Source organism: Alexandromys fortis, unplaced genomic scaffold (genome assembly GCF_014885135.2).
Source record: "Alexandromys fortis isolate MF-2015 unplaced genomic scaffold, M_Fortis_MF-2015_v1.1 scaffold_321, whole genome shotgun sequence".
In the NCBI taxonomy this organism is placed as follows: domain Eukaryota; kingdom Metazoa; phylum Chordata; class Mammalia; order Rodentia; family Cricetidae; genus Alexandromys; species Alexandromys fortis.
In genome coordinates, this window is record NW_026068200.1 from 439,058 (window position 1) to 455,315 (window position 16,258).

At 45.8% G+C, this 16,258-nt stretch overlaps 1 protein-coding gene across 1 annotated transcript; it reads right to left on the bottom strand.

Annotated features, from left to right (window-relative positions):
• Positions 1 to 2,713: 2,713 nt before the first annotated feature.
• On the bottom strand, positions 2,714 to 6,947 carry Rps4x (ribosomal protein S4 X-linked). Its single transcript, XM_050129911.1, has 7 exons — positions 6,855 to 6,947; positions 5,964 to 6,041; positions 5,379 to 5,559; positions 5,031 to 5,128; positions 4,025 to 4,196; positions 3,209 to 3,366; positions 2,714 to 2,909 (listed from the first exon to the last, which is right to left on the bottom strand). Exons 1-7 carry the CDS (start codon positions 6,855 to 6,857, stop codon positions 2,808 to 2,810), a joined length of 792 nt encoding a protein of 263 aa, XP_049985868.1. The 5' UTR covers positions 6,858 to 6,947; the 3' UTR covers positions 2,714 to 2,807.
• Between the last annotated feature and the right edge of the window lie 9,311 nt (positions 6,948 to 16,258).

Genomic DNA, 16,258 nt, shown 5'->3' on the forward strand with positions numbered 1-16,258 from the left:
TGGTAGCTTACCAAACAAACCAAATGTAGTAAATGTTAATGAGCAAATGGAGCTCGTATTTCCCTAGGTGATTTGGATTTAACACTCTGACTTTTATTTTTTGATTTTTTTTCGAGACAGGGTTTCTCTGTAGTTTTTGGTGCCTATCCTGGAACTAGCTCTTGTAGACCAGGCTGGCCTCGAACTCACAGATATCCGCCTGCCCCTGCCTCCCGAGTGCTGGGATTAAAGGCGTGCGCCACCACCGCCTGGCTTCCTTTTTGGTATTTTTGAGAATGTTCCAAATATAGCAATAGTCCTCCCCCCCCCCCACGCCAGTGTATAGTGCTATTAATGTAAAACCACAACTCTTAACCTTAAAGAGGATAAGAGACAATTTATTCTGGAGCCAAACATGAGAGACTACGGCCCAGGAATGGAGATTCAGGTTTCCTCAAATACCATGTTCCAAGGTGATAACAGTTCCATTAAGTTTGTTTGTTTGGTTCCTTGGCTGTTTTGTCAAGACAGGGTTTCTCTGTGCAGCCAGTCCTGGAACCCGCTCCGTAGACCAGGCTGGCCTTGAACTCAGGGAGTGTCTCTGCCTCCCGAGTGCTGGGATTAAAGGCGTGCGCCATCACTGCCTGACTTGAGGCCCTTAAAATAATAAGAAAAAAAGAAACAGCAAGTGTTGAGTGAAATTTCCCCGGAGATGTTAACAAATATCTCTTCACTTCAGATAGGGCACCAAGCAAAGACAGATCAATGTAAAGATTCCCCGGGAGTAGAGCGTGCTGAGCCAGTGGATTTTGTTCAAGAGTACACCCAGGTAGATTACTTACAGGAAGGAGCCTCGGTGACCCGAAAACATGTGCATCACCTCTAAGTCCTACCCCATCATGAAGGATGGATGACCTTATGGAGCCTAAAGTCCTCCCTTTAGTTAACTCTCCATCTCAAGCATTTCCCATGATCACTTGCAGCTGGAGGATTGGCTGAACAAACCGGTTTTGCCTTTGCCCCTTCCCTCTCCTTAGGAGTCAATAGCTCCATTATTTTACTGTAAAGACTAGTTGTATATAGTTTCTTTCAATTATTTGCCACAGCAACTATGCCATGCATGGTAATCTCTGTTCCCAAATGATGGGATGCATGTTAGGCCAGGAGTAAGACACTGCAAATGGGATTGCCGTGGGGCACTAATTGTAGTCCCGTCTACCCTGAAGGCCAAAGTGTGAGGATTTTGGCCTGAGTTGAGACTGGACTGCCTCCAAAAGGAAATGGCAGAGGCCGGTGTGGCTGGAATAGACTCGGGGGTGGGGTGAGGAGATGAGGTCCGAGGGCACATTTGTAAGGGCCTTGCAGGTCCTCGTGATAGATGACTGTGGCTTTGGTCTGTGAGAGCAGTGGGGGCCATAGGCAACCTCTCAAACACCAGGGCTTATACTTTTAAACAGCATTCCTTTGGCTGCTGGGTTGAGATGGATAGGAACTAGGGTACAGCTACGGGTTAGTGTCATAGAATGTAACCATCCCGCAATGTATGCATATTTAACAAACCATTTTATATCATATTTTGTCATCTTAAAAGGCTAGTGGTGGTATTTCTGGGGGTTTTTCCTTTTCCTCTGGGGGTTTTTAATCCCAGCACTAGGCAGGCGGATTTCTGTGCGTTTGAGGCCAGCCTGGTCTACAAGAGCTAGTTCCAGGACAGCCAGGGCTGTTACAGAGAAATCCTGTCTCAGAAACCAGCTAGTCTATAACTTTTATTTAGAAAAAGGCAGACACCATGCTAAGCATTTTTCTTAATAAACCTACTAGGAAAAATGTAGCAAAGAGCCTCTTCCATACATGCCTCCCTCCTCACCCTCAACACATGGCTCGCTTTTATTCCCACACCCATTCCTAACCCACTAGGTTATTTAATAGAACACTGCTTCCAGTAGACGGTCAGCTGCTCCTCAGTGCTGACAGGAGTGCAAAGCCCATCCTGCCTCTGGTGCAGGGACATAAACCCCAGTGGGATAAACTTGTTTGTTTTGGTCTGTCTCATCTCAGGGCCATTTGTCTGCTTCACTGCTGACACGAGTGCTTGAAGATTTTAGAAACCAAACCACCAGGCCTCCAGATGCTAACAGAAACCTAGACAATGCTCTTGGGAGAGACTGATAGTATAGTCTCTAATGCCAGCAGATTTTCACCCTACACATGGTTTGGTACTGTACTTGGGCCTAAGGCCAGCACAAATCTTTCCCGAAAAGGCAAAGCTGGCTGGATATAGTAGCTCAACCTACAATAGGCTCGAAGAGCAGCACGCCTCCTAGAGACCATTTCATTCACTGCTGTTTGGTTGACAGTCTTTTCTTCGAAGGGCAGGAGGATCACTGCAAGTTCCATGCCAGTTCATTCAGTCCCCTTCAGACTCAGCGGTACATTACTTATGGTGTACAGCAAAGCCCTGGGTTCGAGCTTCAGCATCACACACAGCTGCATAGGTCTCACTCAGCCAAATCCCCAGAAATTGATCATTATTTGCTATAAAAAAAAAACCAAATTATTTTGAAAAAGGCAACGTAGCCAGGTGCAGGCAGTGCACGCCTTTAATCCCAGCTCTTGGGAAGTAGGGACAGGTGGATCTCTTGAGTTCAAGGCCAGCCTGGTCTGGTGAGTTAAAGATACGGAGAAACCCAAACAGTATCTTAAAAAACAAAACAAGGCAACACAAAAGCACAAATAGTTTTCATCATGCTGTTTAATCTAGCACGTTGCCTAGAAAGGCTTGTTAGCAAGAGCACAAATAGTCTCCAGCACGTCTCTTAGAGACCGGTTCACCCACTGCTCTGTTTGGCCGCTAGCCTCTTGTCTCTCTCTTCAGCAATTGTGAGGCGGATTCCTTTTCCTCGGGGAAGAGAAATCCATGGTTTGTTGCCCTAGAAAGAATTAAAACATTAGCAAAATAGCATAGTCCACAATTGGCTGTTGGGCATGTGGTCCTGAGACGCAGATACTAGCTTATCATCAATCCCTGTTGCTGCTGTCGTTTTGTTCAGCCACTGCCCACACCCAGAGATGACAATGCCCTTCATACCTAATACCCAAGTTTACCGTGTAGTTGGCCTAAGATTCCTTCGATAGCAATAGGGCTCCTTGCCTCTAAGACACCAAAGATGCCCAGCACTGCCTATACCTCCACGTATCCAGGCTGCTGGGAAGGGAAACCCAGACTTACCTTGCCAATAACAAAAATGTTGGAAAGCCGGGTGGCAAAGCTGTTGCCATTGGCATCTTTCACATGGACCACATCAAAAGAGCCAGGATGTCTCTCTCTGTTGGTGATCACACCAATTCTTCCCAAGTTAGCACCCCCAGTCACCATACACAGGTTACCTAGGCAAAAGAAACAATCTGCTTCAAGCAAAACTGTCCTAATCACCAATGCAACAAGCAGCCCAGGAGTGTTGAGCTCCCACAAGGTCCTGGGCTCAACCACCAGCACTGCAAACTCCTCCCCCAAAGAAAAGCCAAGCCAGCTTAGTTAGCCCTTCTGCCAGTCGAACTTCTACACATCTGTAGCCTTAAGATTTGTCCCAACCCCCAAAGGTTACCAAACTGCTTGAGGACCCTCTCAGGTCTCTTGCCTGCCTGACTTCTAGTCCCCAAATACAGTTGCTGTGATTGATACACTCCAGGGATCAGCTAGCACTACTAAGGTGCTTATATCACCATTAGTCTGAAAATGAGTGCCTATATTGTGTTCTGGCAACTCAAGTTGTCCGGCCTGGTCTTCAACTTGCAGCCTATCTGCCTTCATCTTGATTAGCTGGTAACAGTTTTGCGCACTAATATGACCATTGATTGTAGAAGCAGGAAGTCTATCATATCTCTCTCACTCACCAAGACTATTCTAAGTATATAGGTCAGCTCAGAAAACCTAATCCCCTGATCCACAAAGCTTACCACCAAAACTTACACCTGGGAAAAAAATACCTCAGAAAAACAACAAAAATTACTCTTACAAGTCACCAAGGGGAGAGAGGATGCTTACCAGTGTCAAACTTGATGAAGTCGGTTATTTTGCCATTATCCAAATCAATCTGAATGGTGTCATTCACCTTGATGAGGGGATCAGGGTAGCGAATAGTGCGAGCATCATGGGTCACCAGATGTGGGATTCCTTTTGTGCCCACAAAGATCTTTCTCACTTTGCACAACTTGTACTGAAAGTATAAAAGGGGTAAACACATTTAGTCCAGCTCACACACACCTTATTAGTTGTTTCTAGGTCCCACGTTACTGGCTTCAAAAATCCCAGTGGCATTTTCTGCATTCTGCTGCACAAACCACACTCTATTAACTTCAGTTTGTCTAAACAATTATTCCATCAGGCATTTCAATGTGGCATACTATAATGTTTAAAGATATCAAATCACTGGCGGCCACAGGACATGCCCCCAATCCACTGATAACAGGGCAGCACAGAAAGAAGCCATGCCATCAATTAAATAAACTTTCACTAATTTATTAATTAGTCAAGAAGTCCTAAACCTCTGTTAAAAAAATCTACAACTGAATTAAGCAAAGACAGTAACTTAACCCCCCCCACTAGTCTTAAAGACTGTCTTGCCGGGTGGTGGTGGTGCATGCCTTTAATCACAGCGGGCAGGCGGATCTCTGTGAGTTCGAGGCTAGCCTGGTCTACAAGAGTTGCAGGACAGGCTCCAAAGCTGGAGAAACCCTATCTTGAAAAACAATAACAAAAAACCAAACAGTCTCTGGTTTTTCATCAAAACTAATCTCTGGAATTCATTCTCCTTGCTTTTAAGACAACCGCAAAAATAAGCTTCAAGAGTGCCAACAGACCATACATAGAGACTAAGAGAGGCTGGGGCAGAGCATGTGCTTATCACGTGAGAAACCGGGCTCAGTACTCCGCGCCAACACAAGTCAGAGCAAAATCTCACTCGACTGCTAACTCATTTCTAGGTGCACACTTTGATCTCCCTCATCCCCATCATCAGGCAGCACAGGCTCCAACTCAGTGCCATACTCACCTTGGCCTCCTCAGGTGTAATACGATGAACGGCAAAGCGACCCTTGGTGTCATAGATCAGACGGAAGTTCTCTCCAGTCTTGTCAATGCTGATGACATCTGATATCAAAGAATAAAGTTACCATAGTGACCCTCATTACCCCAAGATGACGAACTGGGGGAGAGGAGCCCCACTTTTATGACTCCACAAAATTTCTTAAAAGTAAATGGGAACTTGGTTTTTAGAAGTTTACTCACAAGTCCGTATACCCCCACAACCGTAAAAATACTAGTCCTTTCTTATTGCCTTCCATTTTGGGGGAAGGAGTCAAGGGCTTGTGGCCACCAGGTGCCTTTCCTGAACACTCACCCATAAACCCAGCAGGGTAGGTTATATCGGTCCTGACTTTGCCATCAATCTTAATGAAGCGCTGCATGCAGATCTTCTTCACTTCATCGCCAGTCAGGGCATACTTAAGCCTGTTCCTCAGGAAAATGATCAGAGGCAGACATTCCCTCAGCTTGTGAGGGCCAGTGGACGGACGAGGCGCCTGCAAAAAATTTTAAAACCTTCACTTTAGGAAAACCATTTATAGGATCCAATCACACCTATCACCCAGCTTGGAACTCTGCGAAAACAAACAAGACCAAGTTCCAAGCTTTGGAAACTGCACCAAAATCTGGGTTATTCACACGGGGGTGGTGTTTAGAAACTTAAAAAAAATTTCAGCCTTAAAATTCCACAGCATTTTCTCCTTCCAAGGATGAGGCCTGCCTACTTTGAGACCTGATTAAGTGTACTATGTTAACACGTGGAGCAAATGAAACAAATATACCAAATAGAGGTAAGATACAGGTCTTTAAGAGCAGAGAGTTAAAGATTCTCTACACTCAGCTTCATGAATAAAAGCACTTGCTAAAGGTATACTTTAAGACACACCACGACAATACTTACAAACACGCCGGTTAGTTTATCCAGCATCCAATGCTTTGGAGCTGCTACACGCTTCAGATGCTTCTTGGGACCACGAGCCTGAAGGAAATTTTAAACGAAACGTTGTTAAATTGGTTCAGGTCTTTCAACCGCAACTTACAAAGACTAATTTCTAAGTCCGTTAATTGAACTTTCATTTACTCCACCATACTGCTTAAGTGTGCCTGCTCACAAAGCTTTTATTCTTTCTACGGCACCACGCTTGGTAACTGTCCAGCGACTGAATCCAAGAAGCGCAGGCAGACAGCAACAGAAAATGGCCTGGGACGTTATCTCAACTGTCAATCAGAAAGTGTAGTAGCACACAGCCAGATGGACATAAAGGTTTCAGGTTCAGAAATCAATCTAACCTCGGCACTACCACGTGTACTGCTCCTTTGTATACTAAAGGACTGGTACTAACTTCCACATTCAAAAGCGGAAGGAAGCCTTTTTTTAGTGCTTCGTACAGAAGTTTACCCGCTATAATGTAAAGTTAAGTCCGTGACAAAAAGACAAACGGGACAAGCCAAGAAAGAGCCCATTCTCCAAGCAGACACGGCGCCCACCTGCCCCAGGCTTGCAATCTGCACTCCCGGCCCCTCGCAGCTCCTGCCTAGGAGAAGAAACGCTTCTCCGGTGGCTAGGGGAGGTGTGATCGAGCCAAAGGCCTTGCTCTCTGCGACAGACTTCCCACCCTAGCCCGGGCCAGTTATGGCCCTCGCCACAGAGCCCATCTCTGCCAGCCAGCGGCAGGGCTGCCTTCGCCTCCATCCTGCAGTCGGCCGCACGAGCCCTGATAACCCCGGGTAGTCCCGATCAGGGAGGATGGAAGCCGATGCAACCCAAGAGCTCGCTCTACCCCTGTCTTACCATGGCTGCGCTGGGAACGGAAAGAGACTCGCCTTCTTCCGGTGAGCGAAGAAATTCGGGTCGGAGGCTGCGCGCGCCGGAGCCTGGGATGCTCCGCCCAGTCTCAGCCTTTTCCCACTGGGCGGGGACTCTCTCTTGCCATCTGCTGGCGGGAGGTCAGAGGTCCCAAGCTGGGAAACCGAGGCTGAGAAACTGATTTTCAACCCCCAACACACACACTTGTTCTCCTCTATGTGCTGAGTGCCTTTCCAGGCTGAGTGGTGAATGCTGGATATGCCCAGACCAACCGCACCGGACATCTGCCTGCAAGGAGAATTCTCGAACAGATGGTTGGGGGATGAAAAGATCATTTTAATACTTGATACTTTTCTTATACATCTTATACATTGTCTTCCAGAGTTCCTGAGCCAGTCAGCTTCATACTAAGAGACTTTTTTGATTTTGTGCAGATTGCTGGAGCAAATAGACCATCCAGGGTGAGAGGGTAGGAGATCTGCTTGAACCTGGCACCCTGCCCAGTCATTCCTGTATAAGTCATTTGGCACTTGTCATACTATAATGGAAGAGAGGGAACATTAGAGAGTGTCTGGTTATTCTACTTTCCTACTTTGAAGCTGTCCTTCATTCTCCATTTCCTGCTCTGAAGGAATAGATCCCTCCCTCTCAATTGTCTGTGGCCTCCCCTAGGTGGGTGAATTCTGTCAATCCTAAACCCCAAAGATCCAATCCCTTCAAACTATTACGAAGGGGTTTTCCTCCCTCCTCTCCTCTCATCCTCCTGTTTCTCATATATGTGTGTATAATTATATAATCACATATGTATATATATGATTGATTGGCACTAATGGCTGCTGGGGAGGATTCATGTTTTCATATATACGTATATGGATAAAATATGCATATATTATACATATATATTTTTTCGAGAGAGGGTTTCTCCATAGCTTTTGTTCTATTTTTTGTTTTTTGTTTTTGTTTTTGTTTCTTTTTTCAAGACAAGGTTTCTCTGTAGCTTTGGAGCTTGTCCTGGAACTAGCTCTTATAGACCAGGCTGGCCTCGAACTCACAGAGATCCGCCTGCCTCTGCCTCCCAAGTGCTGGGATTAAAGGCATGCGCCACCACCACCCAGCACATATATATTTCTTTTGAGACAGAGCTTCATTATATAACCCAGGCTAGCCTCAGATTCATGATTCTTTGCTTCAGCCTTCTAAGAGTTGGGTGTACAGCCATGCACCCCACCCAAGTCTATGTAGTTGGTGGGCTTTTGTTTTTTTGTTGCTGTTGTTCTGTTTTGTTTTGGAGATAGATCTCTCTAAGATTGACTTTTAGACTCAAGCAATCCTCCTGCCTCAGCCTACCAAGTGCCTGAGACTACAAGCAAGCAGATTATATATTTATTTTTAATTTTTGAGACAGGATCTTCTAGATAGGCTAGGCTGGCCTCCAACTCAAGATCCTCCTGCCTCATCTTCCCAAGTGCTGGGATTATAGGCATGTACCACTATGGCCAGTCTAAATAATAATAATAATAATAATAATAATAATAATTTGCTTTTTTGAGACAGGGTTTCTATGTGTAGCCCTGGCTGTCATAGAACTCACTTCGTAGACCAGGGTGGCCTCAAACTCAGAGATCTGCTTGCCTATGCCTCCTGAGTGCTGGGGTTAAAGGTGAGTGCCACCACCATTGGGCTTTATCTTTATTTTTAGTTGATATATAGCAATTTTAAAAATTTATGGGGTAGAAAATGACCCGCCTATGCATGCATATAATGTATAATGATCAGTTCAGAGTAATAGCTACATCTTTCGCCTCAGACCTTTGTAACTTCTTTGTATTGGAAGCATGCAGAATCTTCTCTTCTACCTATTTTGAAGCATTCTACCAAATATTTTCAGCCATCACTGCCTCGTTGTCCATCCCCTAACCATCATCCTCTTTGCATCCTTTCCAGGCTCTGCTGACCTCTATTCTCTACTTCTTTGTGATGAACTTTTAATGTAATTAATTTTTTAAAGTTTATTTATTTTATTTTTTATGTGTATGAGTGTTTGCTGGCATTTAGTCTGTGCACCACCTGTATGCCTGCTGTCCCCAGAGGTCAGAAGAGGACTTTGGATTCCCTGGAAGTAGAGTTATAGATAACTGTGAACTGCCGTGTTTCTGGGAGTTGAACTCAGGTCCTCTACAGGAACAAGTGCTCTTAACAGCTGAGACATCTATCCAGCCCCTTTCTTTTATTTAAAAAGAAAGAATACTGTAGTGATTCTCTGACAATTTCATATGTGTATATAATGTATTTTGGTCATAGTCATACACCCCATTCCCGCCCCCCCCCCCATCCCCTTAGACAGGGTCTCTCTGTGTAACAGCCCTGGCTGTCCTGGAACTCACTCTATAGACCAGATTGGCCCCAGAGTTCTACCTGCCTCTGCCTCCCCAGCACCGGGCTTAAAGGCCTGCGCCACCACTGCCTGGTCCCATTCCCCTGTCTTAGCCCACTCCTCCCTCTGGAACCCTCCTTCTTCCAACACGCCCCTTTGTACTTTAATGTATTGTGTCTGTTTTTATTTGTTTGAGACAGGGTCTCCAGACCTGGCTGGCCCGGAACTCACAGAATCTGTCTGCCTCTGCCAGAATTAAAGGCCATGCACTACCACGTTGGCTTCCTTCCTTAGTGAGACCATAGTGTTCCATGGTGAGACCGAATCTCAAAAACAAAACAACTCCTCAAAAGCCAAACAAACAAAACACCCGTTGAATTTCAATTTTACTTGTATGTGCATGGAGTTGTTTACTAGATCGTGGGCAACGCAACAGTGACTACTACATCCTCGAAGAAAAACGACTCTTCAGTAGCCATTAACAGCCATAGCTCTCCAGCTAAGGATGGGGCCTCCTGAGCCCCTCCCCCATTCTGTGATGGAATGTTAATGACGGGATCTTTCACAGGTCTAACTCACGAAAGCACAGCTGCTGAACTCATGAGCACACTGGCCACGTCGCATCCAGAAGACAGCACTCCTCCCATCCTCTGGCTCTCAAATCCCCTGAAAGAGCCACTTTGGTGGGTGGGAGGGTGGGGAGGGGCTGGGTCTTTCAAGACTGCCCGCGGACCCCATGATTCCTCAACTTGAAAACTGCCACAAGCAGCCCAGTCCTCTTCACGACACTGCCTAATCCCACTCCTCATCTTTAGCGATGCCTACAGCTCCACTCTTTGTCTGAGTTGCCTGGCCCCTTGGGTCCTCCTCAGACGGGTAAATACCTCATTCTCCCTGCTCCTGGAGCCTAACTACAGCACTTAGTTCCACTGGCAGGAAGGAGCGATGGGCTTGCCTGCTCTCTGCTAAGCTGAACATCCCCAGGACAGCGTTGTCCTAGCTCATTCAGGCAGACCCTTTTTTTTTCTTTTTGGTTTTTCGAGACAGGGTTTCTCTGTGGTTTTGGAGCCTGTCCTGGAACTAGCTCTTGTAGACCAGGCTGGTCTCGAACTCACAGAGATCCGCCTGCCTCTGCCTCCCGAGTGCTGGGATTAAAGGCTTGCGCCACCACCGCCCGGCCAGGCAGACCCTTTACTACTGGTAGAGAACTTGGCACTTCACCCAGCACTTGATAAAAAGATGCTGAACGAAGAAACTGAGTCAACAGCCTGCTCATCTCGCCATCCTCTTCCCCCCACTGTGGGCCTGAGCTCCTGACTCAAGAGGTTCCAGTTTACAGATTTCTGTCTCTGTGTTCTCTTTATCCATTAGTAATCTGCAAAGGAACAAAAGAACACTATTTTCTTAGCGCATCCCCGCGAGACAGTGTCAAGAAGGAGGGAAAGGAGTCCTTATTTAAAACTAAGGCAACTTTTGTAGGAAAATCTGTTCTGACTACTGGAAAGAAGCAATGAAATGGGCATGGCGCCACACCATTGTGATCTCAGCACTCCGCAGGCAGGATTGTGAATTTGAGGCCAGCCTGGGCTCTGTGGTGAAAGCCTGTGGCAAGAAACAAACAAACAGGGCCGGGCGGTGGTGGCACACGCCTTTAATCCCAGCACTCGGGAGGCAGAGGCAGGCGGCTCTCTGTGAGTTCGAGTCCAGCCTGGTCTAGAAGAGCTAGTTCCAGGACAGGAACCAAAAAAGCTATGGAGAAACCCTGTCTTGAAAATCAAAAACAAAAACAAAACCGCAAAAATTAAAAAACCAAACAAACAAAACAACAAAGGGGCAATTGACTGAAGATGGGAGGCTAGAAAGAAAATGGAGGGGACAAGATAATGAAGGTTGCATGCATGCTTTCATTCTTGGGCTCACTGCGAAGAGAGCTCACAGGATTCAGGGAGGACACTGTGGAGAGTTCCTGAAGTCTCAGCACTTGGGGGGTGGAAATAGGAGGATCAAGAGCATAAAGTTACCCTTGTCTGCTTCAAGGCCCGCATGGATTCTCTGAGACCTGACTCAAGATGGCACAGTCCATTAGAGGAAGTGTCAGCGAGGTGAAGGGCCTGGTCTCTTGCCTCCCAAGGCTGTTGGTTTATTTGTTTTTATACCACAGCTTGTCAAAGGACTTGAGGGAAGCAAAACAACCTTTTCAATATTTTCTCTTCTCTCTCAGTTTATATTTATACACAAATGACATTAGAACAGTAATAGAGGGAATTTGGAATATGGTAAGTAAATTGCAAATAGCACCTCCCCAAACACCCTAAACACATCATCTGTCTTCATTTGTTCCCTCTCCTGTTCTTTTTTCTGATCAGTTTGTGTACATGCATACTTTTACATAATTTTAGTCCTAGCACTCAGGCCATTTTGTATTCTGCTTTTATTATATTAGGAACACGTTCTGAATCACTACATAATTTCCATAATTATCATTTTAACAGCTGCATCATAGTCCACTAAGTGGTTACCCCATAATTAACAAAAGTTCTCTACCATTGAACATTTGGTTTCCTTTTCTTTACTTCCTTACTTTTCCTTTATTAGGAATATTGTTATAGTTGACAGTGCCTTTCAATAGCTGTTTCCTTCAGTTTGAGTTATTGCCTTAGAATAAATCCAGGGCTCAAGGAATTGCTCAGAGGTTAAGAAAAATGTACTACTCTTTTAAAATTTGTTTATTTTATGTGTATTTGTGTGGGTTTTTTTTAATATTTATTTATTATGTATATAATATTCTGTCTGCGTGTATGTCTGCAGACCAGAAGAGGGCACCAGACCTCATTACAGATGGTTGTGAGCCACCATGTGGTTGCTGGGAATTGAACTCAGGACCTTTGGAAGAGCAGGCAATGCTCTTAACCACTGAGCCATCTCTCCAGCCCCCGTGGGTTTTTTTTTTTTTTTGAGACAGGGTTTCTCTGTAGCTTTGGAGCCTGTCCTGGAACTAGCTCTTGTAGAGCAGGCTGGCCTCAAATTCACAGGGATCCACCTGTGTCTGCCTTCCAAGTGCTGGGATTAAAGGTGTGCGACACCACCACCTGGCTCCACATTTTTGTGTTTTGTCTGCATGTATGCCTGTGTACTATTTGAATGCCTGGTGTCCTCAGACACCAGTAGAGGGTATTGGGCCCCCTGGGACTGGAAGATACAGTTTGTAGATTCTGGAAATCTAGCCTGGGTCCTCTTGTAATAGTAACCATGACCTTAATCACTGAGCCATCTCTCCAGCTCAGTAGGTACTGCTGCATACCAGAGTTCGGGTCCTAGCACCCCTATTGAGTGGCTGACACCCCCTGTAGCTCCAGCTCCAGGGGGACAGTCCAATGTCTCTACAGTCACACACGCTCAAGGGTTTACATATACATACATATAATTAAAAATAATAAATTAAAACTCAAGAAACTGACAAATAAAAAGAAAAAATTCCTTCAGCTGCCGTTCATTGAATGGCTAAGCTGTGTCAAGCTCTATATTATGAACTAGGAATGGCGAGATGACTAAGACCTAGCTCTTGCTTGCAAAGGGCTCACATTAGAATGGCAGAAGCAGGGGAAGAGTAGAACCTGCTGGCAAGCTGGTGCAAAGGCTGTGGAGCAGCAGGTTGGCTCTTAGATTGGACTTCAGCCTGGAGGTACACAAAGGTAGATCCCACGGCTCCTTGAACCCATAGCAGCACAGAGAAAGCACAGTCAGGGTTGTCGCAGCTGGTCAAGATAGGGGTCTATGAGACCTCGGTCTGTGACTATGGGACTAGAGAGGCAGGGTACATTAAAAAGGCACTGCAGATAGAATAATGATAGGCTCTGACTGGGAAATGATGGAGGAGGCGGAGAACAGTGAGAGGCAAGGAAGTAATTAGGGCGATTGCCATGTTTCTGGTTTGTTGTATTTACCTGCACCAGGAGGCGGAAGAGCAGCATGGTTGCATGACTGGGGAGAAGGGCAGGAGGTCTGTGCTGTGTGTGTGTGTGTGTGTGTGTGTGTGTGTGTGTGTGTGTGTGTGTGCATGGGGACTGAGGGTGGAAGAAAGAACCCTTAGCTGCGAGGGATCTTATACACACAAGCCTGGACTTAGGTGTGTGATCCTGGCCAAAAGCTTGACTCAGAACTGGTACATCCATATGTGTCCAAGAGAGTGACTGTCAATAGCCAACTATTAAAAGGGAACGGTGATGCCGGGCGATGGTGGCGCACGCCTTTAATCCCAGCACTTGGGAGGCAGAGGCAAGCGGGTCTCTGTGAGTTCGAGGCCAGCCTGGTCTACAGAGCTAGTTCCAGGACAGGAACCAAAAGCTACAGAGAAACCCTGTCTCGAAAAACAAACAAACAAACAAACAAAAAAACAATAAAAGGGAACGGTGGATCCCTGGTGCTTGAACTGGTCTATTGGAGCACATTCTCTTTGCACAGCCTAGATATAGGGGGGAGGGCCTTGGTCTTGCCTTGAAGTGAAGTGTCAGACTTTGTTGACTCCCCATGGGAAGCCTTACCCCTTCTGAGGTGTGAATGGGGGGTGAGGGAAGGGGGGGGAGGAGGAGAGGGAGTGGGAATGGGGATAGCTATGTAAAATGAGAAAAGATTGTACTAAAACAATTCTTAATTAAAAAAGAAAAAAGGGAACAGTGGATCTAGGGGTGTGGTTCTGCTAGGGGCTCTTGGCTAGCATGTGCAAGGCCCCGGGTTCTATCTTCAGCACCACAAAACAAGCCAGAACCCAAACCAGGAGTACTATGCTAAAACTTCTGGAATTTCCTCGAGTAGCATCTGCATCACTAAGAACGGTTCCCAGGGGATCTTCGCAATTCTACCACACTGGTGCCAGCTCTGTAATTGCTTACTTTAAACTTTCGCTAATGTAATTTGTTTTAATTTGCACTAAAAATCACGCTAGTGATGTTGAATGTTCTGCTAGATCCTTGTTTACTCATTCTGTTTTCTCCTGTGTGGAGTGTCTCTGATCACTTCCCTTTGGGAAACATGGGAGGAGCTTGCTCTATTTTCATGAGTTCTTTATGAAACACAGAAGTAAATCTTTTGTCGTATGTCAGTTTACAAGCTTAGCTCGAATATCTACTAGATAGAGGAATCTATCTTTGTTGTTGTTGTTGTTTTTTTTTTTGAAACAGTCTTACTATGTAATGTTGGCTGTCCTTGAACTCACAGACAACTGCCTGCCTCTGCCTCCCAGGTTCTGGGGTTAAACACCACTTGCAGTTCTATCTTAAACACATACTTAACATCTTTATCAATTTAAGGTTGACAAAAAGTATTTTTGTATTGTATTTTGTGTTGTAAAGTATGTATAACAAAGTTAATAGTTTGTCTATTTAAAAAAAAATAATTTTATTATTTATTTGTTATGTGTATGAGTGTTTTGCTGCATAAATGTCTGTGCACCATAGGTTACCTGATACCCAAGTAGGCCAGAAGAGGGTGTCAGACTCCATGGAACTTGAGTCACAAATAGTTGTGAACTGTCACGTAGGTGCTAGGCATCAAACCCAGGTCTCCTGGGAAAGCAGTGAGTTTTGTTTAACTGAGTAATCTCTCCATCTCACCAGCCCCTCTTTTTTAAAACAAACAAACAAACAAACAAACAAACAAACAAACGCCACTGAACCTGTAGCTAGCTGTTTGCTGAGGGCTAGCTAGCTGGCAAGCAGGCCCTGGGGCCGCCTGTCTGGTCTCTGTCTCCTGCTGCAGGGATTACAGATGCGCAGCCGCCACATTCAGCTTTTACACAGGCCCTCAGGCCTAAGCAGCAAGCGCTCTCTTACTGAGCCATCTCCCCAGCCCCACCCATTTGTCCATTCTTAATTGTAGCATTCAGTGGCATTAAACCCATTCACAGTTTTGTGCAATCATCACCACTGTCTATTTCCGGAATTCTTTCATCTTCATAAACAGAAAATGTATCCATTAAGTTCCTGTTACCTCTTCTTCCCAGACAAAGAGAAACTCCGCCTATTTCCTTCCTTTCTTTTTGGTATCTTTTATCCTATGACAACTTGGCGTGTATGCACAATGTATCTTGATCACACCCCCCCAACTCCTCCCTCCCATTACCTTCCACACCCTTCCACCTTCAAGTCCTTTTCTTTGATTTTCCTGTTTAAAGCCCTGATTGACCAAGTGCCGTCAGTACTGCCTACTGGAGCGGTGGTTGATCTCGTGCCTTGCTCTTGTGCGGGCAAAGCAGAGTACTGTGAGGTAATGAGGCCCACAGCTGTGTCGTCTCCAGAAGCCATGCCCTCCCAGCACTTCCCGCCATCCTCTGGCTCTTCCATTCTTTGACTCCTCTTCCGGTGTTGTTCCCTTAACCTCGGATGGGGATTGACAAAGATGCTCCATGTCGAGCTGAGCACGCAGCATTCACTTATTCGAAGCACTCTGGCCAGTTCCGAGTTCCTAAATAACTGCAGCCCACTGCAGAAGAAGAGTCTCTGGCTAGGGGTTGGAAGCAGCACTAATGTATGCATGGACATAAATGTTTAGAAGGCAGTTTGAGAACACGTCTGTTTAGCGAAGCAACAGTAGTGGGTTCATCCCCTAGGGCCTATGTCCTCCGGAGCCATTGGCATTTCTTTTGTTTGAGACGCAGTCTCTCTGTGTATCCCTGATTGGGTCTGGAACTCACTATATGGACCAGGTTGGCCTCAAATTCGCAAAGATCCGCCTGCCACTGCCACATCCATTGCCATTGACTTTTGGCCAAGATTACAGTACCAGAAATGCATTCTTACCTGGGATGCAGGTCTCAGATCCAATCAGAAAGTGCTTGCTTACCCCAATAACCCTTATGCCTTTGTCAATGGTAGCATCTTGCCTGGCAGTTTTTTTTTTTTTTTTTTTTTTTTGCCTTACCAACAGTCCTAAAACTCCCCCCCGCCCCCTCCCCAGTGATTTTGCTATTTTGTCGGTTTGCCGCGCCTTCATCTTGTGCTAGGCTCTAGTGTCTTTTCCC